Source organism: Notamacropus eugenii, chromosome 1 (assembly GCF_028372415.1).
Source record: "Notamacropus eugenii isolate mMacEug1 chromosome 1, mMacEug1.pri_v2, whole genome shotgun sequence".
NCBI classification, from domain to species: Eukaryota; Metazoa; Chordata; class Mammalia; order Diprotodontia; family Macropodidae; genus Notamacropus; species Notamacropus eugenii.
The window spans coordinates 21,531,495-21,558,588 of record NC_092872.1 but is presented as its reverse complement, the minus strand read 5'-3'; the positions used below and the strand labels follow the sequence as shown (position 1 = coordinate 21,558,588).

Genomic DNA, 27,094 nt, shown 5'->3' with positions numbered 1-27,094 from the left:
GAGCCTAGGCGAGGAGAAAATGAGGATTAGGTTGTCTGATTCCGCATTGTTTTAAGGCTGAATTTTTAGTGAACGAATGAATTACGAAGCATTTATTAAATGCCTGCAATTTCCAAAGCATTATGCTAAATGGTGGGGATATGAATAGGAAGACAATATGATCCCTGAACTCAAGCAGTTCGTATTATAACAGGATAAACAATACATAGAGATGGGCTCAGCTGCAAGTCAGATGGAAAGGCCCAGTGGTCGTTAGAGTATAGGACAAAAAGCAGGAGGCAATGCATCGTCATTTTCATTGATAAAAGCATCTTGATTTCTGATGCTGAAACATATGACAAGCTAAGGAGTTTGGTGGTGAAAACTTGTTTTCCTCTAGGTGTTCTATGCCCTATGTAGATATTGAGGTGGTTGGGGTCCAAAAGGTGTGGCCAGGTTTCCTCTCCCTAAGGCTTGTTTTCCTGGACAATGACTGTAGGAGATGGGCTCTTGGTAGGGGAGCGTGGGGCAGGAGGAAGGAGAGCTGCGATTCTTGGGTGTCTCAGCTTATTTGCATGTTAGTGGTGGGGTCGCTGGTGATGCATGGAATGTTTTGTTCCATGGTGGCTGCAGGAACAAGGCTAGAAGTGTAGGAAATGCTGTTATTCCTGGGATTTTGGGGTTCCAGATTCTGAGCTGCCTCTCCTTGGGTCTGAGAAGAGATGGTGTCATGGTAGTAGAAATGGTTTGACTCAGCTGTCACATGCTGCCTGCTCCCTCAGGGTGCTGTGCTGAAGAACTCCTGGCAAAAGCACTTTTACCATCAAATTTAGAATCAACTCTTGAATTTTACAAGTGAGGAAAGTGAGGCCCAGAAAGGTTAAGTCACACACAATGAGCAGTAGACCTGGGATCAAATCCAGGTCTTCTGACTACAAATTCAGTCCTCTTTTTATTGGGTTATATTGCCAACTCTGCCTTCACCAAGAGTCACTGTTAACATAGAGCATAGGAGGCAATCAGTCAATATTTTTTTTAAATGAATCCATCTATTCATTTGAGTAAAAGAATCTACCATGTATTTTATTAGAAAAATATTGTTTACAGAGACTTGGCACCTATCTAAAAATGCCAGAATTCTATAAGAATTCAAAATCACATTTATGTCTGATAGAATTATAAACTTCACAATTTTAGGGGGAGGGTTATGGATTAAGGGAAAAGTACAAACATTATATGAATAAGCTACCAGTTAAATCCTTGCTATCTCCAAACCGTGAAAAGCTGTTGGGTGTAAACTTAACAGCATAGCTGAGGGGACGGAGAGGCAGGAGGACCTGGCTTTGAATTCTAACTAGGATACTTACTCACCACAGGCAAAATCGCTTAACTTCCCCAAACCTTCCTTGCTCGTGGGGACAATACAACAGTTAGTATCAATCTCACAGGGCTACTGTAAGGCTCCACTGAAATAATGCACCTTAAGGTTTTACAAATGTTAAAGCTCTTCTAATCACTGAGCTAGATATTCCAGTATTAGCCAGTTTATGTATATGTAACCTTTGTATACTCATTCATCTGTCGTGTGTGTGTGCGCGCACGCGCAAAGCAAGCAGTCAGAAAAAAATAGCTCCCAATTTTTATTGGGACTGCAAAGATCATCTAGTGCAATCCACTCATTTTACATGAGTTTGTCCCTTGCAAACAACTGACTGTTCTGTGGACTTTTGTCCTTAGAAATAACTGGCTTGTTACCAAGTATTTTTAAACAGCAGAGCACTTCAATTTCTGCCTCTTGCCCTGATCAAACCACAAGAAAAGATTAAAGCCAAACATTCCATGAACACTGCTCAAAACTGCCATTAATTCTTGTTCTTAACAATATACCCCACAAGAGTACGTTGCCCTCCCCCCACCTCCCAGCTAGAAAGGACCTTGCTGTACCTTTCATTCCCCCTTTAATCCCTGATTTTATAACCCACAAAAGCTATTCCAAACTTTCTCTTTTTCCTTTAGCTTCCCATATTTTCTACTACCCCCACCTTCTTGGCTGAGAACTTTATCTCTCTTTACTGAGAAAATGAAGACCAATCCTCACAAATTCCCTTCTCTCTTCATCTCACAAGCCTTTACTTTCATCTTTTTTCCTTGAATCTGATCATGAAACAGTCTTCCTCTCAAGGCTAACGCTTTGGCTCCCTCAACCAACCCACTCCTCTGATCTTCAACCTCTCTTTCCTCTCCCTGTCCATTGGTTCCTTGACCACTGTCTTCAAATATACCCATCTTCACTATCCTTTAAAAAAAATCCTTCACTAGATTCTCAGATTATCTTAAATTATTGTCCTAAATCTCTCCTTCCATGTGCAGTCACACTCCTAGAAAAAGTCAGCACTTATTTCCTCCCTTCCTCTCATCTGACTCACTCCTTAAGCCTTTATAGTCTGACTTCTGAACTCCTCCCTCATCTCTCATAAAGTGTCAACAATCTCTTAATTACCAAGTCTGATGATTTCTTCTCAGTCTTTATCCATATACATGTGTACATATATGTACACACACATATATATGCACTGCATTTGAAATTGATTACTCTTTTCTCCTGAATACTCTATCCTTTTTGGGTTTCAAGGAATTATTCTCTTTCAGTTCTCCTACCTATCTGACCACTCCTTCAGTCTCCTTTGCCAGCTCATCATTCATATTACATCCCCTTACTGGCTGTATCCTGGGCTCATGTTTCTTCTCTTTCTCTACTCTCTCTTGTTGACCTGTATCAATCCCTATGGGTTTGATGATTTTTATGCAAATGAGGCACAGATCTATATGTCCAGTCCCAATCTCTCCCCTGAGCTTCCATTCCAAATTACCCACTAACTATTGCACATTACAAACTGCATGTCCAAGGGACATCTCAAACTTGATATGTCTAAAATACAACTCATTATCTTCTCTTAAAAAATCTTTTTATCCCTCTTCCAAAACTCCCATACTTCTATTAAAGGTACTCATTCTTCCAGTCTTCTAGGTTCCTAACCTCAGGGTTATCCACTCTCCTTCATCCCATATATTCATTTAATTGCTACATCTTATAATTCCACATCTAACACAACTCCTTTTCTCCACTCAAGACAGTCACCGTCCTAGATCAGGCCTGACTATTCTCTTGCCTGCCTATTGCAATAGCATCCTAATAGGTCTCTGTCACTCAGGTCTCTACCAATCCAAATCTGTCTTCCACAGAGCTACCAAAGTGATTTTTCTTAAGCACAGATCTGATCTTACTCAAACTTCAGTGGTTCTCTATAACCTGTAGGATCAAATATAAACTCCTCTGTTTGGCTTTTAAAGTACCGGCCCCAACCTATCTTTCTAGCATCATTACATACTACTTCCACTCTATACACAAAGCACTCCATTTCCCCTCTCCACACCTCTGTACCGGCTGTATCCCATTCCTAAAATATACCCCCTCCTCACCTCTGCCCCAAGGCAGAGATTAAAATCAAGCACCACCTTCAAAACCGAGCCTTTCCTTTGCTGGTGCCCTTCCTCTCTAAATAAACTGTATTTATATTCTGTACTTTTGCTGTGTATATATTTAATTAGGTAATGCTGTATCATGTTTAGCTACTTTACAAGTATTGTACATTTATGCCATATATATATTCTCACACGTATTTGACTCCCCCATTAGGATGTAAGTTCCTCTTAGAGTAGAGATTATTTTGTTCCTTTTTTAAACCTATATCCCCAAGTGCCTAACACCATGCCAGGCACATCGCATATTGCTTAACGCTTGTCCGAATAAAGCCTGTTTAGTTCTTTGTATTTTTATCTCCAGCACCCAGGACAGTTGCTGGCACGTAGTAGGTTCTTAATAAATGCTTGTGGATTGACTAATTCTCTAAATTGACCCCTCATTTTGGAGGTGAATTAACAAAAGCTGGAAGGGTAAGGGGGAATTCCTGATTAGTCCGAAAGTAACAAAGTAGCAACCAAACCGCGGCCCCACCTGGCTTTGCCATTAATAGCCACGCGATCTCGGTCAAGCCTCTGAACGCCCTCAGCCGCCTTCAATTTCCTCATTCGTAAAATGCTACAAGTTGTAACTGACACCACCTGTGTAACATTGTCAGCGCCAGGCTCCAGGGGAACACGCGGTCAACGCTTAAAATCCTGCGTAGCTCTAAGCATCTACCTTTTTTTTGTACGCAGTTGGTTCCCCTTTTTGTAGAAGTTGTCCGCACCTTCTCTCCGCCGGGACCTGAGCTTTTCTTTGTATTTGTGGCGCTTAAGCAGTACCCGGCACTCAGCCGGCGCTTAATGATTGCTGATGGATTTAATTTCGAAAGGCTCGTGTTGAGTTTCAGTAAAATGGAGGACTGCAGGGAGAGCCGAGGCTGTGGCAGTCTAGAGTGAACTTTAGCTCCCAACCCAAACCGTGGCCCTATTTCTTGTCTCCCACGCCCCAGTTCAGGACCGCCTGGCCTGCCACTCACACTGGGGAGATAAATGGTGCAGGCGCCCGGGGGAGGCCAAAGTGGCGATGCGAGCCACCAGGAGGAATCTGAAACTCCTTTACTATCCGGACTTCGGGCACCAGGATCCCCCCTCCCACCCGGACTCCACCATTTCGTACAGAAAGGCGGCGGGGCAGCGAAAAGCGCAAGCCGCTCACTCCGGACGCGGGCTGCCCCAGCACGAGGTGCCAGCCCGGCAGCCCGAATTCCAGCAGCCGCTCCTCCACCCCACCCCCATCCCCCAGCCTCGGAACCTGCGTGAACAGGGGCTACGTGCCGCGCGTGCGCACAACCCGCCCGCCTCCCCCTGCGCCTGCGCGCTTCCCGACACCCTCCTCTTGACCCCTCCCCCAACTTCTTCGGGAGGGGGAGGGGGGATGTCGAAGCGAGTCATGATGGTGGCGACCAGGCCCTGATGAACTAGCGGATTCACTCACTGCCTCCCAGACCCGCCCGCAGTGCTGAGGACGGACTCCCCACCGGCCCCGCGCCTCGGGGAGAAGGCGATCGCGGCCGATCACGCCGGGGGAAAGCGACAGCGGGAGCGGCGGCGGCCCAGGCCCGGGGGAGAGGCCGCCCCGCAGGGTGAATGTGACCAACCCCACCGGCCACCTCGACCTCCCTCCCAGCGGGCCCGAGAGGCCGACCGAGCCCACAGCAGCCATGGCGTCCGGGGGCGGCGGCGACACCATGCAGATCACTCTCAAGACCCTCCAGCAACAGACCTTCAAGATCGACATCAGCCCTGAGGAGACGGTACGGAGGGGAGGGCCGCGCGGGCGGGGGGAGGGGCGGGAGCGCGGGCCGCGAGGCGGGCCCCCTCCCCCACCCGCCCTGGGGCCCGGGGGGGCCGGGGGGACTCGAGGAGGGGGCGGTTGGGCGCCCCGGCCCCGGCCCGGCCCTGCGGGCGGCGCTGGACGCGCGGGAGAGCCCCACGAGAGCTTTAGGAGGGGCGGACGGGGGGCGCCAGCGCGGCTGCGCGGACCCGGGGACTCGGAGGGGCCGCGGGCGGGGGGCAGTGCGGCCGGAGCCTGGGGGGGGTGGGGGGGCCGAATCTGCGCGGGGGGCGGGGAGGGCGGGGAGGGGGAGGGGAGCCTCGGGAAGTGCCGAGCTTGGGGGTGGAGCCCGAGGCTGTGGGAGTCTGGGTGGGATTGGGGCGGAAGCCGCGGGAGGACCTGGCCCGTGGGAGGGCGGTCACGGAGGCTGGGGAACCTGTCTCACCGGGATCCGCAGTGGGGAGAGGATCTCCGCAGGTGTGCCTAGGCCAGGAACGCCCCCGAGTCCGGCGCCATGTGCCTGGTGGCACCAGGACCCCTGCTGAGCCAGCTGCCCAGCGGGCGAGGGGCAGAGCCTCGTGGGTCTCTCATGGAATAAAATGGCAGGGTTGGGAGAGACCAGACCAGACCCTTGGTGCCCTGGAGAGCTGCATTAAGTCTCATCCTCCCGTGTTAAAGTTTAGAACAAGCTACCGTAAGCGTTGCCCGCTTTAGTGCCCACCGCCGTGAGCTTCTGTGGCAGTTTGGGCGCTTGTGACAGCTAAGAGGGCTGAGGTCACTGCCAGGGTATTCCAAGTATGGGCCAGTCCTGAGAGCGCAGGTTTGCCAGTTAGGCTCTGCCATGGTCTGTGCCAGATGGGAAGCCTCCCGCCTGACGTCCAGGTGGAAGGGCCTTCTCCCTGTTTGATCTCGTGGCAGTTTGTGTTTGTTTCTGCTCCTTGATGGAAATTCCTTCATCCCCTAGTTTGCCTCTTATTTATATCTGTCCCCCTTAACATCTGGCAGACCACGAGCTTAATCAGTGACTCATGTTGATGTTAATGGCAGAAGTTATTTTTTCCTGAATGAAGAAAGGTGGCCATTTAATATGGACTTTTTACTGGACAGCCACCCTTCTTGGTCCAGGAGGAAGGACATGGAGTCTTGCTCTATATATTTATTAAAATCCCGTCCAAGTCCTTAGATCATTGCATGAGAAACCTAGTTTAGTTGTGTCTGACTCTTCTGTGACCCTGTTTGGGTTTTTCTTGCCTCATTTTTCAGATGAGTAAAATGAGGCAAATAGGGTTAGGTGGGTGACCCTGATAGTAAGCATCTGAGGCCAGATTTGAACTCAGGAAGACTAAACTTTGTGACTCCAGGCTGGCACCCTGTCCACTGCTCCGTTGACTGCCTCATATAAAAGTATAGTACAGGAATTCCTAACCTGGAATTGTGACATTTAATAGGATTTTTGAGTAGCAAATTCATGTTTAAAAATAACATTTTTACCTTAAAAACTTGTCTTACGTAGTAGCTAGGATACAGTGAACTGGGCCTGGAGCTGAGTTTAAATCAGACTTCAGAAACTTACTAGTTGTGTGAGCCTAGGCAGGTCGCTTAATGTCTGCCTGCTTCACTTGGTTCAGCTGTAAAATGGGAGGTCGGAGAGCACCTAGCTGGGAGTGTTGTGGTGAAGTTCAGAGGAGTTGGTTTTTGTAAAGTGCTTACCAGAGTGCTAGATACTTGATAAATACTTACTCCTTTCCCTGGTTCCCTCTTGGAATAATTACTGACTGCCTGTTAAGGAGTTGAGAATCACTTAAAATCTCCTTGAATTGTTTCTTTACTTTCCAACAGGTAGAAAAACAATTTCTGTGTGTGTTGTTGGTATGAACAAAATCAATTGAACAAATATTAAGTCCATTCTGTCTGTGGAGCTGGCGGTGAGAAAACTTGGATGTGATCTCTGGACTCAGAACTTTTACTTTAGTAGAGGGTGTATGAGAAAAGTTAAAGTCACTTGATAATATAAGTGAAGTGCCAAGTGCTTTTTGAAATAGGAGAGGGTGGTCATGTTTCATGGAGAGTGTAGGTGCTTGAAAGCAATGCTGTCAAATTCGGAAAGGGATCTCTGCAACTGCATATTGACTTAGAAAACCACAAATGAACATTATTTATGTTTTATTATATTTTTGAGTTCTGTTTTAGTTTGTTTTGAGTTTCTCTTCTTTATGAAAGGAAATCAGTTCTAGAGTTCACCATGCATATCTGTATAACAAAGAAATAGATTGGTTAATTTTAATAGTATATTTATTTACCCCCAAATTCCCTATATTTCCTTTACAATTACTTCAAACCCCATTCAGTATGCAGACTTCAGGCCTTCAAAACTTGGAGTGGATCTGAACCATATTAAAATACATTGGGAAATATTTAACAAAAGTAAAATACAATATAACATTAATTATGTCAATGTGTGGGGTTTTTTTAAGTCGGTATATGGCCAGTTGGGCTGCAGATCTCGTAAGGGCCAGTTTCTGTTTGAGTTAGAAACTACTATAAAGGACATACAGTCTTTCAGTATGTTGAGGGTGACTGGGGGAGGAGGCCATTCCAAGAATTGGAAATAGCTTGACACGTTACAGTCTTTGTTTTAATACCATTGAACTGATGTCACTTGCTTACATCTCTTGATTCCTTCTCCCTTGTCTGTGTCAGCTTTAAGTGTTTTCATATATGTTATTTCACACAGTCTAAATCAGGGGTGGGAAATTCCTTAATAAATCCCTTAATAAAAGGATTTGTTCTGTAAAACTTGGACGCAGTCAAAAGGCTGCAGGTTCCACAGTGATGATATGCTGGGTCAGTAGAGCCAGACACTGAATGTTGACTTTAGCCAGCTAGCTATTGGCATTAAATATTATAAAAATTTGGGGTTTAGCATTTGGATTTCTTTTTTTTTTCTTTTTCTTTTTTCTTTTTTTTTATTTATTAATGTTTAACAATCACTGCCATACAATTGAGATTTTATCCCCCCACACCTACCCCCCACTACCCCCCTCCCTCCCCACGATTGCATACAGTTCTGTATAGGTTCTACATATACTTTCCTATTGAGTACATTTTCACTATAGTCGTGCTATGTAGTCGGACTAAAATAAATGGAAGAAATCATATAACAAATCAAAACATGATACACAAAAACATACACATACACAAACATTATCTGCTACATTTTGCAAATGACTTCCATATTTCTTTCTCTGAGTGTGGAAGGCATTTTGCCTTAGAGAACCACCATTGGGATTTTATTATTTTTTTTTTTTAAGAAGTTCTTGCGTTATTACAAAATTCCAAGTCTACCAGAAAAAACTCTAGCACACTGTGGTCGTTGCTGTGCACAAAGTTCTCCTGGTTCTGCTCCTTTCACTGAGCATCAGGTCATATAAGTCCTTCCAGGCCTCTCTGAAGTCTTCTTGTTCATCATTTCTTATGGCACAGTAGTACTCCATTACATTCATATACCATAATTTATTCAGCCATTCCCCAATTGATGGACATCCCCTTGACTTCCAGTTTTTGGCAACTACAAAGAGTGCTGCTATAAATATTTTTGTACATGTGGGACCCTTTCCCATTTTTATGATCTCTTGGGGATACAGTCCTAGTAGCGATATTGCTGGGTCAAAGGGTATGCACATTTTTGTAGCCCTTTGAGCATAGTTCAGCATTTGGATTTCTTAAACAGCATTAGCTCTAGCTTTTAAATTAGAAAGGCAAGTAGTATACCTTTTCTGTGGCCCTCATCTATCTTAGCACTTCACTTTGGTTCAAAACGTGCTGTGTGGTGCTCTCTCACCCTGCATCCTCTGATTGTTCAATACCTACATATTATTTAAAGCCCTTCTTAGAAGCATGTTGGGCTTGCAGGAAAGAGCACTGGGCTGGTGTTAAGGAGAGACTCATTTTTAAATTTTGGCTTTAAAGTTTCTGGTTGTATGACATGGGGAAAAATCACTTCGCCACTCTGAACCTCAGTTTATTTATCTATTAAAGGGGGAAAATACTTGAATTAACTACATTTTTGTGAGGAAAGTGCTTTGGAAATAGTAGTACGTAAAAAAGTTGTGCATGTAATTCAGTTTGTTTCCTAAAAACTAAAGTAGGATAATTGAAAATTGTCTTTCAGCTTGTTCATCTTAATATTGCAGAGGGTCGCCTGTAGCCCTTTGTGACCCCATTTGTTAATCCAGGATGAGAAATGAAAATTGTTAACCTCTATGGAACCTAATATTTTAGAAGTGTAACTTCTAACTGAATCTGACTTATTGCCAGTGTGACCTTGAGCAAGTCACTTAGCTGTTTTAGACCTGATTTCATCTTTAAAATGAGGCTGTTGCACTAGTGCCTTAAGGGCTTTCTAAATCTGTGATCATGAGTTAAATGATTTTACTTGTTAGTAGTGTTTTTCACTATTTTAATAATGTGTTCCCAATAATAAAGAAGTTTTTGGTACACAACAGTGACAGATTGGCTTTTTGCACGAGTGATCTGTGTATAATAAATTTTGAGTTAACCTTCATACCACAAGAAGTGTTAACTTCCTGCTCTAGGTACAGTAATCAAATCAATATACTGCCTTTGCTTAGTGTAAAAAAAAAAGTTTATTCATTTTGTATTTACATTACAAACATTCAGGGTTCTTTTGAAAAAATGTTTATATCTACCTACTTTTATTGACAAAAAGAGAGAAGGACCAGGTTAATAAGTTGAGAATGCATCTAAAAAGACTTTTAAAATCTCATTTTTTTTTTTGGTTATCATTTCAGTTGTGTCTGACTCTTTGTGATCCCGTTTGGGATTTTCTTGGCAGTGACACTGGAGTGGTTTGCCATTTCCTTCTCCAGCTTATATAACAGATGAGGAAACTGAGGCTTGCTCAGCTAGTAAGTGTCAGAGGTTGGATTTGAACTTAGAAATGATAGTCTTCCTGACTCCAGGCCTATCACTGTATTCATTACACCATCTACCTGCTTTGGGGGGGAGAATGGACCTCAAATTAAATACCAAAGTAGAAATCCTGAAAATTCAAGAAAAAGATAGCAAAATTGAACCCCCCCAAAAAAACTTAATAGGAGCTCTTTCCTTTTTTTTTTTAAATAAGCAAAAATCTGGTTAAAAAGAGAAACCATTGGCCAAGTTTGGTTTTTTGTTTTGTTTTTGGGAAGGGGGGGGCAAGGCAGTGGGGGTTAGGTGACTTGCCCAAGTTCACGAAGCCAGTAAGTGTCAAGTGTCGGAGGCTGAATTTGAACTCAGATCTTCCTGACTATTGGTTCAGTGCTCTAGTCACTGTACTACCTAGCTGCCCTACTAAGTTTAAAAATAAAATAGAAAGCTAATTTACCAAAATGAAAGAAAAATAAAAAGTCAAAACAAATGAAGAAGCAAAGAATATCATTAGGAACTCTTTTGTCCAGGTACATGCCAACAAAACCCACAACTGAAATGCTTTCACTCTTACAAAGAGCTCCTCTCTTGACTGGTCTTAGGAGGAATTTACTTTGACTTTCCAAATTACAGCACTCTCACCTGGACACTATGACATATGTATTATTTTCCAATATTAGAATATAAGCTCCTTGGGGGCAACGACTTTCTGACTTTGTATTCCCAGTACCCTGGATCTGTTACATAAATAGTAATTACTTAATAAGTGCTTTCTCTTTCATTTACGCATTGTCCAAAATGAACAAGGAATTGAGCTAGGTGCTAAGGAAAATACTAAAGTCTCAGTCCTTAGTTTACAGTTTATTGGAGGAAATAAGTTGTACATAATTTTTAAAGTATACAAATAAACATAAAAAGGCAAGAACTGCTCTGAGGTGTCATAAAATCATCAGTTGAAGGAACCAGACCCCAAAAAAGCATGTTGTTTAAACTGAGAATTAGCAATCCCTGGAGAGTCAAGACAGTAGTAATTGAGCTTGCAAAGTGGTGAATACTTTGCTCAAATGACTGATTTTTAATCTAAATTGAGAATAGGCTGAGTGGGGAGCAAGTACATTCCCTTTAATTTGTACCATCCCCTCGAGCGATCCTGGTATAGCTTTCATTTCATACCCTGTCCCTTGGAAACAGTTTTCTACACTAGTTAACTGTACTTGTGATCTGGCTTCTGATGAGATCACTCCACTGAAATCTCTTCAAGTTTTCCTGAGGTCTCTCATTTTAATCTAGTGGTCCTAGCCCTTATTCTTTATTTCACTGCAGTATTTAACATGACCACCCTTTCCTCCTGTATACTTTATTCTCTTGAAGATTTTGTGACTTTGCTTTGTCTTGGTTTTCCTCCTACTTCTTTGATCATTCAGTCTCCTTTGATGGGGTTTCCATCTATGTCTGGGGAATGCCCCCAAGACGTTGTCCTAGACTGTCTCTTTGTGCCTCTATAGTCTCTTTTGGTGATCTCATCATTTGGATAAAATTGTGTATGCAGTTTATTAACCGCTTTCTATACCAAGCTTATTTTTCTGCTGCACTCCAGTCTCACTGTCACCATCCTTCCAGTGCTCCAGGTCCTAAGTCTCAGAGATCCTCATTCTCCCTTGTCCTTGCCCAGTTTTTTGATTCTGCCTTGATATCCGTTGTATTTGTCCCCCTCTCTCCTTTTATATTGACACGGTTCTAATTCAAGGCCTCATCTTTGTTTGCCTCATCTTTTGTAACAACCTCCTAGTTCTTGTTTTGTTCATCATTCAGTCTTTTCAGTTGTTCGTGACCCTGTGTGGGGTCTCCTGGCAAAGATACTGATGTGGTTTGTCATTTTCTTCAGCTCATTTTACAGATGAGAACTGAGGCAGACAGAGTTAAGTGACTTGGCCAGGGTCACACAGCTAAGTAAGACACAGTAAATGCCTGAGGTTATTGACCTGCAGGCTCCCGTGCTCGGCCCACTTTGTTACCCAGCTGCCTCCTTATTGTCTTCTGTTCCTCAGTTCTCCACACAGCGGGTCTACGTATCTGTCCTCTGTTTAGGAAGCTCTGCCTCTAGAACCAAATACAGTTCCTCACACCCTACCTTTTGAACTTATTATGCATTACTTTCCCACAGTTTTCATACTGGCCAAACTGGCCTTCTTGCCGCAATATGACATTTCTCATACGCCAGTTCTCTGTGGTTTCTTTCATTTCTTTCAAAGCTCAGCTTAGTGTGGCCTTCTGTGATTAGCCCAGGAGCTAGTGCTTGTCCTTGGTCCCCCTCCCCCAACTACATTGTGTCTGTTTCATACATATTTTTGTATCTATTACCCACAGGTCCCTTTCTCCACGCTGCCCCCTTCTGCTCCCATTCAGAAGAATGGGAATGCTTTCTTTTTTGTTTATATTTGTATTCTCAGCACTTAGCCCAGTACATGTAGGCATTTAATAAATGCTTGTCGGCTTGTCATATGTTTCTCCCTCTGCTGGGGAGGTGGGGGGATGGCCCCTCCCGAAAATGTAGACTCCTTGGGGGTATCTGTGTGGCTTTGAGCAAGTCATTTAGCCTTTTTCGGGTCCCACTTTCTTAATCTATAAACCCTATAGATCCACAATGTATGTTGACTGATTTAAAGTAAAACCAGAATTAGGATGATTGACTAGGGCTGGGATGGGGAAATAAAAAGATTTGTTCTGTAAAACTTGGACTCTGTCAAAAGACTACGACCAAGGGTCACATGTAGCCCCCTAGACTGGGGGAAATTAGGAGGAGTCTAGAGATTGAGGTTGATGAAGATCAGATTCTGGTGGGTCAGGTGATTGTGTTGGTTAGTAGAAAGCAGTAAAAGATTTGGATTCAGGCTCTACACTTGTTTCCTTATCTATAAAATGAATAGGGTAATGATTGTACTGTCTACCTTATTTTAAGGAAAAAAATAACTTAACTTACAAACATAATATAAGTGGTTGTTATTGGGGGAATTTCAAAATTAGCTTTCTGTGTCCTGGTGCTAGATATGTGAGAATCCTCTCACTTTTCTGAAAGACTGTTCTGTTACAGGATTTCTTAACCTGAGGTCCACAGACCCCCTTCATAAATTTGGCAATTAAGAGATCATTGATACCTTTGGGAAAAGGAGTTTCATTTGAATGATGAGGTTGGAAGTCAAACTTCAGAGACTTTAGAAGAAAACGAAGTGAAGGTTTCAATTTTAAGTGAATTTCTCTAGTAGTTTAGCTACAAAAAGGAGAGATAAAACAGTAGTTACTGGGAGTGGTAAAGTCAAGTGAGGTTTTATCTCGTTGCTTTGGAGGGGGAAGGGTTGGAGATGGAAAATGCAGCTGTGGCCATGATCGTAGGCAGCAGAGAAGCAGCCAAAAGAAGGGGAAAAAATTGAAGATGAGTGAGAAAATGGGGAGGATAGATCAATCTGCTGGAGAGGGCAGGATTAAAGGTTAATATAGAGTGTTTTGCCTTGGCAGCCTCTTCACGGGAGAAGTTGAAGGCAGAGATAGTATAGAAAACAACGTGAGTGATTGGAGATAAGGAGAGAGCTCAGCACATGTCCTCAGTTTTTCCTGTGAAATATGAGGCAGGATTCTCACTTGAGAAGGTTTGAGGAATGATAAAATTTGGAAATAACCGCTGTAATGAGTGGACCAGTGCATAGATTAGGGAGGTATAAAATAATTGCCTTGCTATATGGAGTGCCCATTTTGGGTTACATAAGATAAATTTGTATCAGACCCAGGCAGCATGATGTTGTGATTTTTTTTCAGGTTCATTCAATATCATGTGCCTTAGGGGCAAAGATGGGGATAATCCACGGCTGGGACTTGGCAAACCACATTAGCATGGAGAAAATGGGGCCAGGGACTCCAGTGTGGAGGACAATTTATATTATTGAAGTGGTTCACCTAGGAGTTGAGACAGGAAAGGGAAGAGAGTATGTATGTAGTTAGTCAAGGGATGACCTGGGAGGAAAAAAAGAGCTAAGGGGGTGGAGGGATTGGAAATCACAGTTAGGATGGATAACAGATTTAGGAGCCATACAGCAGAAGGAGAGTGAGAACGCTGAAAGACTGCGATCAAATAAAGAAATTTCGAAGAAGTTGATGAAACTAAGAAATGGACCACTTTGTCGAAGACAGCAACAGCAAGAAGCATGCGTCCCAGGTTACTGAAGAGTCGTATAAATGTGATGGCTGAGGCACTGCTGCTCTTTAAAGGCTCATGCCAGAAGTATACTACATTGCTAGGGGAAAAACATGTCCCAATTTATTGCTTTCCCCCAAAATAAGAGCACAATCTGTAGATTATGACATTTAACCTTTAATTCCTGACATAATTTTGGAGTGTAGTTTTAAAATTTTTTTAAGAACTTCACAGTCATCAACAATTTTAATGACAGCAAGAGGATAGTATCTGAAACTCAAACTATTACATATAGCTTATGTTTCTTTAAATATTTCATTTGACGTGGTACTTTGAAAAATGCTGCTTTTTTCCTCCTTTCTCTTTTTTGGTCTGTTCTATATCTGCCCGTACCCACTTGCTAAAGGACAGCCCTCTTTTTTTAGCGAAATATCCATACATTGTTTGAGTCTAGAAAATGTGTCTTTGCACTTAGCCCTGTCAGAGAGGAGAAGCATAATTCGTCTTTAATAGTTAGCGTTGATCATTGCGCATGACCATAGCTCTTAAGTCTTTCAAAATCAGTTTCCTTGACAATACGGTGGTCATATCAGTTCATATAAGTAGTCTCAGGTTTCTATAAATCTGTCTCTTTCATGATTTTTTTCATGAAACAATACTTCATTATATTCATATAACATTTGTCAGCTATTCCCCAAATTGATGGGCACTCAACTTTTTTTTTTCAAAGTCTTTCGATTTTGAGATCTAAATATTCAGCCCTAGTCTTTCTTCTGAGCTACAGCCCCAAACATCCAAATACATTTTGTAAATCTTGAACTGGACACATCTTATTTCTCATGTTCAAATCAAACCTCACTATCTTTCCCCCAAAACACTTCGCTCCTTCTGAACTTCGCTGTTGCCATTAGTGACACCTTCTTCCCAAGCACATCTATGCCAGGCTTGCAGCCTAGGTGTCAATCTTGTCTCTACCCCCAATATCCAATCAGTTGTGTGGTCCTCTTGTTAGTAACATCTCTCCTTTGATGGAACTTGGAACCTTAGTCTCATTCTTAACACCTCACACCATGAATCCAGTCTGTTGTCAATCTTTCTACTTTCACAGCATCTCTCACAATTTGCTCTCTTCTCTCACATAGCCACAGTTCGCATTCATGTCCCCGTCACCTTTCACCTGGACTTTACTGGTCTCCCCATTCCAGTCCATTCTCTACTTCATTGTCAAGGTGATTTTTCTGAACTATGTTCATAACTTATCCATTTTTTACCTCTCTAGTCTTATGTTATTCCCTTCCATGAACTCCACAATCCAGCTGTCCCACAGTAATTGTTGTTTCTTGGATGCCTCACTCCAATTTCTCAGGTCCTTGCCTTTTCGCTGCCCTGTCTCCCCTTCCTGGACAGCTCTGCCTCTTGACTTTGTAATTATGTAAGTCAGTTTGACTTACACTTTTATAGGAGGCCCTTTTTGATCCCCTCAACTGCCAGTACTTTCTCCTGTGAGAGATGCTTACTTTGTAAATGTCACGAAGGTATATGGTTATTTATATGTTATTTACCCCGTTAAAATCTGAACTCCTTGAGGGCAAGGGACCTTTTTTAAATTTTTCTTTGCTTTCTAAAGTTTGTTGATGATTGACTGATAGTCCTCTTTAATAAAAAGTGGCTGCTAGAAATATTTTTGTGCATTTGGGTCATTTCCCTGTCTTTGACCTCTTGGGGTGTATATTCCTAGTAGAAGTATCTTGAGTCAAAAGTTACAGTTTAGTGACTTTTGGTATGTAATTCCAGATTGCTTTCTAGAATGGCTCTGCCCATGCCTGTTTTCTCATCGTTTCTCCAACAGTGAACATTTTCCTTTTTTGTCATTTTTCCATATCTGGTTGGTATGAAGTGGAATATTAAGAGTTTTGTTTTTTTTTAATGGAGAGGGTAAGGCAAGGCTTTTGGGGTTAAGTGACTTGCCCAAGGCCACACAGCTAGTAAGTATGTCAAGTATCTGAGGCTGTATTTGAATTGAGTTTCTTCTGACTCCAGGGCTGGTGCTCTACTCACTGTACCACCTTACTGCCCCTTAGAGTTTTGATTTACATGAGTTTTTTAGTGATTTGGAGCCTTTTTTTTGTATTGCTGATAGCTTTCTTTTCCTTGAGGATTTCCTGTTGGTATTCTTTGAACATATACCTATTGAAAAATGGTATTTGTATATTTGCATCAATTCTCTCTATGTCCTGAATGAAACCTTCATTAGCAACATTTGCTTCAGTTATTTTTTCCTCTTAGTCTGTTTGCTTTCCAATTTGAACTACATTGATTTTGTTTGTGCAAGGATTTTTCTTTTCTTTTTTAAATAAATTATTTATTTCTAGTTTTCAATGTTGACTTCCATAATACTGAGTTCCATATTTTCTCCCCATCTCTCCCCTCCTCCCACCCCATGACAGCATGTAATTTGATATAGGCTTTATATTTATATTAAATCTATTTTCAATTAGTTGTATTGTATTTTTTCCTTTAAAAAATTTTTTATTAGTTGTATTGTAAAGAGGAATGAGAACCCATGGGAGAAATCAGGAGAAAGAAGAAACAATAACAAAAATGATAGCAAATAATGTTTCAAATGCCATAGTTCTTTTTCCATCATGAGTCTTTTGGAGTTGTCTTAGACCTATGCAAGGATTTTTCTTTTTTCTTCTTTTTTTTTAATGTTTATTTATTTTTAGTTTTCAACATTCATTTCCACAAAATTTTGAGTTCCAAATTTTCTCAGAATTTCTCCCTTCCTCCCACCCCAAAATGCCATGTATTCTGATTACCCCTTCCCCCAATCTGCCCTCCCTTCCATCACACCCCTACCTTCCCTTATCTCCATATTCTGGCTTTTCTTGTAGGGCAAGATAGATCTCTATACCCCATTACCTGTATTTCTTATTTCCCAATTGTATGCAAAAACGATTCTCAACATTCCTTCCTAAGACTTAGAATTCCAACTTCTTTCCCTTCCTCCCTCTCCACCCACCCCCCACTGAGAAGGCAAGCAATTCAATGTAGGCTATATATGTGCAGTTTTGCACAAGACTTCACAATATTTCCCTCCATCCTATTCTGTCCGCATTTATTCTGTCCTCACTTTTGACCTTGTCCCTCCTCAAAAGTGTTTACTTCTAATTACTCTCTCCTCCCATTTGCCCTCCCTTCCATCATTCCCACCTCTCTTGTCCTCTTCTCTCTCCTACTTTCCCGTAGTGTAAGATAGATTTTCATACCAAATTGAGTGAGCATGTTATTCCCTCCTTAAGCCAAATGTGATGAGAGTAAGCTTTATTTTTTCCCTCACCTCCCACCTTTCCTCCTCCATTGAAAAAGCTTTTTCTTGCCTTTTTTATGAGAGATAATTTGCCCCATTCCATTTCTCCCTTTATCTTCCCAATATATTCCTCTCTTACCCTTTAATTTTATTTTTTTAGATATCATCCCTTCCTATTCAAATCACCCTGTACTCTTGCTGTGTGTGTGTGCGTGTGTGTGTATAAAATCCCTCCAACTACCCAAATACTGAGAAAAGTTTCAAGAGTTACAAATATTGTCTTTCCATGTAGCAATGTAAACAGTTTAACTTTAGAAAGTCCCTTATGATTTCTCTTTCCTGTTTACCTTTTCACGCTTCTCTTGATTCTTGTGTTTGAAAGTCAAATTTTCTATTCATTTCTGGTCTTTTCATCAAGAATGCTTAAAAGTCCTCTATTTCATTGAATGACCATTTTTTCCCTTGAAGGATTATTCTGTTTGGCTGGGTAGGTGATTCTTGGTTTTAATCCTAGTTCCTTTGACTTCTGGAATATCATATTCCAAGTCCTTCTATCCCTTAATGTAGAAGCTGCTAGATCTTGTGTTATCATGATTGTATTTCCACAATACTTGAATTGTTTCTTTGTGGCTGCTTGCAATATTTTCTCCTTGACCTGGGAACTCTGGAATTTGATTACAGTATTCCTAGGAGTTTCTCTTTGGGTCTCTTTCAGGAGGTGATTGGTGGATTCCTTCAATATTTATTTTGCCTTCTAGTTCTAGAATATCAGGACAGTTTTCCTCGATAATTTCATGGAAGATGATGTCTAGGCTCTTTCTTGATCATGGCTTTCAGGTAACCCCATAATTTTTAAATAGTTTCTCCTGGATCTATTTTCCAGGTCATTTGTTTTTCCAGTGAGATGTTTTACATTGTGTTCAATTTTTTTGTTCTTTTGGTTTTGTTTTGTAATTTCTTGGTTTCTCATAAAGTCATTAGCTTCCACCTGTTCTATTCTAATTTTTAAAGACATATTTTCTTCAGTGAGCTTTTGAACCTCCTTTTCCATTTGGCTAATTCTCCTTTTTAAAGCATTCTTCTCCTCTAGCTTTTTGGACCTCTTTTGTCAATTGAGTTAGCCTATTTTTCAAGGTGTTATTTTCTTCAGCATTTTTTTCGGGTCTCCTTTAGCAAGCTGTTGACTTGCTTTTTATGCTTTTCTTGCATCTCTCTCATTTCTCTTCCCAGTTTTTCATCCATCTCTCTAACTTGATTTTCAGAATCCATTTTGAGCTCTTCCATGACTTGAGACCATTGCATATGTATTTTGGGATGTCTTCCTCTGATGGTATGCATTGTTCTTCCTCATCTGAAAGGATGGAAGAAAATACCTGTTTACCAAGAAAGTAGCCTTCTATAATCTTATTTTTTCCCCCCTTTTTTGGGCATTTTCCCAGCCAGTTACTTGACTTTTGAGTCCTTTGTCAAGAGGAGGGAATACTCTGGGGGCCTGTAAGTTCTCAGTTCCTCCAAGGTGGCACAATCAATGAAGAGGAGTTTATTCCTTTCCTGGCCTGCACTCTGGTCTGGGAGCAACCACAGGCAGGATCTGCCTGCAGGGTTTCCCCTCCAGAGCCTCCACCAGCTCCACCATGGCAGCACTCTTCCTCAACCTGGGAGGGCCACACAGGGCTGAGACCCAGATCAGTGGCTCAATTCCCCCAAGGTCTTTAGGCAGAAGATTCCAAAAATGGTCTCAATCAAAAGCTGCAATCAGCAGTCTCTGAGTGGCAGATAATAGTATTCTGGTGGCAGAAAGTGAAGAGAAATTAAGAACTCTCCTGATTGAGGGTGAAAGAGGACTTGAAAATTAACATAAAAACCCCTGAAGACCATGGCACCTGGTCCCATCACTTCCTAGCAAATAGGAAGAGAAGAAATGGAAGTTGTGTCAAATGTTATATTTTTGAGCCCAAAGATCACTGCAGACAGTGACTGTAGTCATGAAAGTAAAACATGATCATTCCTTGGAAGGAAAATGATGGCAGTTCTGGATAGCATACTAAAAAGCAGAGACATGGCTTTCCAACAGAGATCCCTATAGTCACATCTGTGGTCTTTTCAGTAGCAATATATGGCTGTGAGAGTTGGAGTATAAGGAGAGCTGAATTCCACAGAATTGGTGTTTTTGAATTGTGCTGCTGAAGACTTTTCAGAATCCCTTGGAGAAATAAGAGATGAAGTCAGTCAATAATGAAATTATTCAGGCTGCTCACTGGAAGGTCAGATACCACTGCTGTGGCTGCTGCTGGGTCCAGATCATGTTCCCTTCTCACCCAAGTGAAACAGCTTTCTCACTGATCTTTGAAGCTGTCTTTGGCAGTTTGTGGGTTGAGCAATCTGGGAACCCCCACAGTGGTGCCCTGAAGCCAATTCCAGGTCCTGTCTTTGCTGTATCGCGTGGCCCATGCTGGGCTTTGTGCCCAGTGCAGTAGACCTTTCCTGTCGGCCCTCCAGGCTGTCTTAGGCTGGAAATCTCTTTCACTCTGTCATTTTGTGGCTTCTGCTGCTCTAGAATTTGTTTAGAGTCATTTTTTACAGGTACTTTATGGGCTATGGCAGGGGAGCTTCTACAGTTCCTTCTTTCTACTCTGCCATCTTGACTCTGCCCCCTTGGTACATTATCTCTGCAAGGATTTTGCAATGTAATGTAATCAAAATTGTCCATTTTATATAATGTGATCTTATTGCTTGTTCTGCCAAGGACCCCCTTTCTCTGTCCTTAATTGTTAAAGGTTATCTCCTTCCCTCCTCCAGTTTGTTAATATCTGTACCTTTTATATCTAGGTCATGTGCCTTTTTTTTTTTTTTGATGGAGCATGCCTAGACTATTTTCCATCTTTGCCAATTTCAGTCAAATAGTGGATCCTTTTCCCAGTAGTTGGACTCTTCGTCATTTGTTTCTGTATCTTGTGTATCTGATGTATCTCACTAATCAACTTTTCAGTTTTTTGACTGGTGCCAAATAATATTAATTATTGTTTGAGGATATGACCTCAGATTTGGTGCCATTTCTTCCTTCCCACATTCTTGACCTTTTGCTCCTTTGTATGAATTTCAGTATTTTTTTCTTAGTGTCTTACTAGAAGGATGTCTCATTACTGCTTAAATATTTCGAAAGGAATAAATAATCTCTGCTTTCAGCTTAAAAATTTCTCTGCCATTTTAAAGTTGATATAGGAAAATAATCAGTTGTAGAAGTTACTGTTCTTCATACAAGGGGAATATCTATCCACAGTTCCTATTTAGGAACCAAAAGTTTGAATAACCACAAGAGAAAACAGTATTCCTTGGAATACTCCTTACAAGTCCATTTAGACTTCTGGTATTATTTCTCTTTGATAATTGTTAATTTACCAAAGCTTTATTGTTCCTCCCCCTCCCCCCCCAGTTTAGATTGACAAGCTATAGGCTCCTTATTTCCTAATAGCTTTCAGTTCAAACCCTTAAGGGACTCAGAAAAGATGGAAGTCTAGACATGAAACTAAGAAATAACAAATTTATGTTCTTGTGAATTATACATATATAGTAATTCACATTAGAAAAATTAATTTTGCTTTGAAATCATGGGCTCACTTCTTTCCACAAATACCTGTCACCTATATTGTGCTGTTATCATCAAGCCAAGAATTTTTTATATAGAAATTAGGATTTCATAGTTATTCCAGAAAGTCAGCTTAGAAATAAAAACAAAAAACCTTCAGATCGCTATATGCTTTTTGACAAGTAAAGGACAATTGGTTGGCCCTAGAATTGAGTAGGAAGAAAACATAGTCCTAGGTCACACTTTAAAAATCATTCAGTACTTCCAGTGATTCTAAACTGGTTGTCAAAAGCTCATTTTGTAGTTTTTTCTCCTGTGTCAAAGAGGATATAAAAAGAATGTTATATGTGAGACCACAAATTTCTAATGTGTACTGCTACATAATAAACTCAGCCTACTTTCAAAACTATCTAGCTTGTCCGTTTCCTTCTACTTTCTGTTTTCTTCTGTTCATTTTAAAAATAAATAAGTTTTTTAAAAGCTCATCTTTGTTTTCAATTTATTTTATTTGTTTTTAGTTTTCAGCATTTCATTTCCATAAGTTTTAAATTTTCTCCCCTTCTTCCTTCCCTCCCCAAGATGGCATGCAGTCTGCTATGAAAACAGTGTCTTTTTTAACACCATTGTTGTTGAGTTATCCTCTAAGGCTATGAGTCATTGATGCAGATGAATCAGATGGCAGTAGTAGGAGCGTGGCTGGCATCCTTAGGCTGCATGATTGAATAGAGCAAGTGCTTGACTTGCAATTTGGGTTTGTATCCTGACTAATCCTTGTGACAAGTCATTTAGGATCTGAGATCCATCCTCAGTTTGGTCGCCTTAAAAGGAACATCATAACTGTCTTCCAGGCTTTTATGTAGAAGATAAGTCTTTTTTGATCCAGGGGCCAACATGGAAGAAAAAGGGTAGAAAGTGTTAAAAGGCAGATTTAGACTTAATAATAAGGATACATTTCTTAACAAAAGAGCTATCCAGACTTTACATGGGTAGCCTTTGAATGTAGTCAGCCTCCCCAGTGTTTTGTTTTGTTTTGTTTTGACCACTTTGTGAGTGTTTCAGTAGGCAAAACTTTACAAAAGAAATTGTCAAGTACTCCTGATTGGAAAAGGAGGTGAACTGTTTAAGAGTGGAAGTATTACAGCCTTAGTGCTGTAGTGTTATCTGCAAAATTAACGGTATTGAAATGACCGACATTTATATTCTACAAAGTTTTTACAAAAGAAAAACAAAGCCCTGAACAAAAATTGTAATAGTTTGGGAGGACAGGTAGGGATTATTCTGTACCGGCAGAGATCACACTTTTTTTATCCAACTAAAATGACAGATCCCATCAAAGACAAGGGTTAGTATTTTGTAAGTGATTCTTTCAGGACCTGTGTAAGGAAGTTGATTATAACATTATTGACTTGAATATACTATTTCTGTTGCATTACCTCTACTTGGACATTTGACAGTCTTCTCCAAATCCTTGTCTTTGTTGACTCTAAGATATGGTTTATTAAAACTTTATTTTAAGCTTAGTTTGCTAGCCAGTATTAACGAATACAAAGGCAGGTTTAACCACCTCACCACTGTTGCTTCTGTTGATCTACCTTCAGAGTATCATGAATATGGCATTAGATAATTATTCTAATTCAGATTGTATTTAATTATTCATGGGGTCCAGTATGGGGGGAAAAAAAACAGCTCACTACATCTATCATTTTAATGACATCAAATCTGGGTCAGGTTTCTTGGGTCTTTAGAAGGCCTGGGAAAGATTAAAGAGAAAGATAGATTAGGTTTGTTCAGAACTATGTACTTGTAGAGCTATGCTTTATTTAATTTAATCCAGCACATCCAAATAAATGCTGATAAACTGAGTTCCAGCGAGGTTAAGTAATTAAAAGAGAACCCAGGTATCCTAATTCTTAGTCCAGTCTTCTTTATTTTGTGCCTCCTAGCATCATCAGATTGTTCAGAATAAACTTGCTGGTTTTTCACAAAATCTCTGATATAGGATTGTTACCATTTTGCAGGTGGGCAAATTGAATCTCCTGGGGAAAATCACTTAGAACAGAATACAAAAAAAACAAAAATACAAAATCTTGACATTGGAAAGGAACTCCAGTTCAGTCTGTATTTGAACAAGAGTTAGCTTTGTCATGTACCTGACAAGTGATTATCCAGGCTCCAACTTGAAAACCTGTTGTTATAGCCAAATAATACCTCATTTAGTAGCCTATTTTACTTTAAGAGAATTCCAATTTTTAAGAAGTTTTTCCTTTCATAGGAATTTCAGTGGCCAACCTGAAAAGTCTGATTCTTCTTCCCCCGGAAAGTCCTTTAAAGGCTTGATGGCAACTCTTGAGTTCTCTTGAAGGTTTCTTTGATAGGCTAGACATACTTAGTTTTTTCAATCAATATTAACATACAGTGACTTCCAATCCATTTCTATCGAGACTGCTCTTGTTGGAGTTCATCTTGTCAAGCAAAGTCTTTCATAAAGTATAGGCTACAAAAGGACTGTCACCTCCCTCACTGAAATCATTATCCAAAAAGTCCAAAAAATAGACAATAAAAGGAAACTATTTTGGATCTCATTTTAAAAGATCTGGTTTCTCAAAAAGAAATGAGGGCAACCTAAGGGACAGATGATTACAGAATTTGTGATAGAATTAAAGAAAAATCAAACCCACTCTGAAATACACACATTTTTCAGAGACCTGTTTCTAAAGAAAGGATTAGTAGGAATCCAGGTATGGATATTCTGCGGAAGAAATCTGTTGAGAAGGAATGGTAAACTCTTTAAGAATGAAATTATGAAAACACAAGAGCAAGTGGTTTTGATGAGGAAGAAGGGGTGACGGCTGGGGGGGGGGGCGGGTAGAGAGGTCTCTAGAGACCAGTGTGGAGGCTGCACAAGAAATTCCATGTCTGACTTAGACTTTAAACAGAAATGAGTACAGGTAACGAGAATAAGCATAATGCTTTCAGTATTGATAAACCCCAGATGATCTGAGGTTGGTGATAGAAACTAAGGGAAACAAAAGAATTCTGTAGTTAATGTTGAGATAAGAAGAGGATCAGAGAATGGGTGTCCTTGGTGCTTGGAGCTGGGGAGACGATGATGAAGGGAGAAGGCTGAACCAGTCAGCTCTTATTTTACTTTTGTTCTTTCAAAGGATGATCTCCGGACTGTGAAGGATAGAACAAAAATGCCTGAAATAGTGAAATCTCAGAGAAGTGAGGAGGTGGCAGAAAGGCGCCTTCAGTGAGTTCAGGTCACTAGGACCAGGTGAACTTCAGCCTGGGCTTCCGAAAGAACTGACAGAGGTGATTGCTGAGCCCTGGGGATCCTTGAAAGAGCTTGGGAGTATGGGGAATGTTCCATAGGATTAGAGAAAGGCAGATGTTACCCAGTTTAAAAAAAATACGGTAGAGTCTGCATACTTAACAAGGCCAGTGAGTTTAATTTCTATTCTTGGAAAAATTCTAGGACATACTAAAATAGAGGATTTTATGAGCTTGTAGAAGAGGAAGTAGTGATCACTAAAAAACATGGCTTTATATCATTTTCTGTTTTGACAGGGTGACCCAACTAGTAGATTAGGGGGTTGCTGAACATCTTTTGATGTCGAACACCATTCAACAGAATTTTTCGTGCTTATCCCTCAGGAGAAGATAAAAGAGATGGTTAGGTAGTAGTGCAGTTAGGTAGATTTGGAACAGGTGAAAAGGAATGACCAAACCCAAATAGTGGTCACTAATGGGACCATGTCAGGAAGGGTGAAATTCTTTAATGGAGTGCCTACTAGGGAAAAATGCCACTTCTACACTTCTATTCAAAAATATATTTCAAAACATTACATAGGACTGTTGTGGTCTGGTCCTTTGGACTATAAAAGGGATGTATGGAGGCTATTAACGTGGCAGACAGAAGAAAGTCTAGTGTCCTATCCTAGTTTACATTGAGGGAGTCATGGATTCCAGAAAGAGAGAGTCTTGTATTGTAGCCTGGTCAGACCATAGTCTCTGTCCACTATGCCCACTTTTTGGTGCTATGTTTTGGGAAAGATGTAAGACAACTTCAAACATCCTGAAGGGGGTAACCTGGATAGTACAAGGACTTGAAGCTATATCATATGAGGATCCAATGAATAATTTAGTCTGAAAAAGAGAAAAGGATAGAGAGAGAGGAGGAATATTATCAGTCTTCAAATAAGACTTTGAAAGTCTGACATGTAAATAGAGAATAGCCCTTTTCTGCATGCCTCCAAAGGGCAGAAGTGGGAGGAATGGGTGAAAGTTAGGGAGAGCCATATTTAGAATATAAGGAAAACCTTCCCAATAATTGTTGAAAAAAGTAATGGGCTATCTTAGGAAATCTATATTCTCATTTATTAGAGGTCTTCAGAAACTTGTTGAGCATATTTTGAAGTTGTTTGAGTAGTTAGTTGTTGGGTATCTTCTTAGTTCACTGGTTATAAGAACATGTTGTAGATAAAGATGATAAAGAACATGCTTTGATCCAGCATGTACCTGTAAGATTCTCCCTTTCCCCTTGTGGTGATAGACCTTACCTTGAAGTCCTGTAGAGCTGTGTCAGACATTACAGACACTGATAACATGTGGATGGTGGAGTGTGTCTAAAGGAGAGCAAATTAGTAATCATTAACCTTAAGCTTATAATATATTTTCGTTAGCTCATCATATTCCATCAGAAACCCAAAGAATTAGAAGAGAGATCTATTTAATTTTTTTGTTTTTGTAGTCAATGAACAGTTTGGTCATTATTGAATAATTTGGTATTCCTAAGCCCTGAGTCTCTGCCTTAAAATTCCACCTATATTTGAGATTATTTCTATTATTACACCTCCCTTCCATCTTCCTTCTTTCATCCTTTTTTTGTTATTTTCTTCCTTTTCTCTGTGTGCTCCGCATTTGACAAATTGTGATTAGCCTACTACATATAATTCATTTTTATAATATCTTTGATAACTTAGTATTTTTGCAACAGAAATAACTTTCCCATATCCTTAAGTTAGTTGGTTTCCATGGTGTTTCGTGACATATTTTGAGCCATTGGGCACTACCTCTGTTCCTCTGACTTTTCTTTTATATCCTTTGCCTTCTGGCTATTTAGTATACAATTCATTCTTTCTCTGTGTCTCATTCTTATTTCTCGTGTCCTTAACTACAATTTCCACTCAGTAAGATGCTGCCATATTAACCTTGCCAGATGAAGTATAGTCAAGGAAATTTCACCTCTGTAGAGAGGGAAAGGTGTTAGTTTATTATATACAATTCAGTAAACAGTTGACCTGAAAACCAGTCCACCAAAACATTGTGAAGACCACGTGAAAAAAATGTTCAATAGCACTTGGAAATGTAAGGAGTTTTACTACATGCATTTTATATACCCTGGAGAATTTTTATACAACTCCAGTTCTTAGACTTTTTATACAATTAATATGTTACAGCTTTCAAACTTACATGGCATGACACACCTAGAAAATCCTGTAGACAATGCTGACAACCAATTATGATATTAGATGTTATATGTAATTGTGCCAGCACCTTCCATTTACCATCTGATTTCTAAAGCGTAGTCTATATAGCAGTATCCGCTTTCTGTTCTCATTTTTCAGGAACTTAGTGTCATGTGATTTTTTTCACCTCCATTTACCCTCTACATGTCCTATATCTTCATAATTGCTTGCATGGGGTCTCTCATTAAAGTTTGGCCTTTCTTTTATCATCAGGGTGTAATATCTAGTAATTATACGGGCAAATCACTTAATGCTGCTGAACCTCGATTTCCTA

At 40.7% G+C, this 27,094-nt stretch overlaps 1 protein-coding gene and 1 long non-coding RNA gene across 4 annotated transcripts in view; one reads left to right on the top strand and one right to left on the bottom strand.

Annotated features, from left to right (window-relative positions):
• LOC140534319 (uncharacterized) overlaps positions 1–6,030 on the bottom strand; it is a 36,724-nt gene extending 30,694 nt beyond the window's left edge. For both annotated transcript variants that reach the window (XR_011977239.1, XR_011977242.1), the window contains exon 1: positions 5,724–6,030. This is a non-coding gene — a long non-coding RNA (uncharacterized lncRNA). The remainder of the gene's footprint in view (positions 1–5,723) is intronic.
• Positions 4,807–27,094, top strand: part of RAD23B (RAD23 homolog B, nucleotide excision repair protein) — an 83,442-nt gene continuing 61,154 nt past the window's right edge. For both annotated transcript variants that reach the window (XM_072655227.1, XM_072655219.1), the window contains exon 1: positions 4,807–5,258. In XM_072655227.1, the coding sequence (XP_072511328.1) occupies positions 5,166–5,258 (93 nt within the window). In that variant the 5' untranslated portion in view covers positions 4,807–5,165. The remainder of the gene's footprint in view (positions 5,259–27,094) is intronic.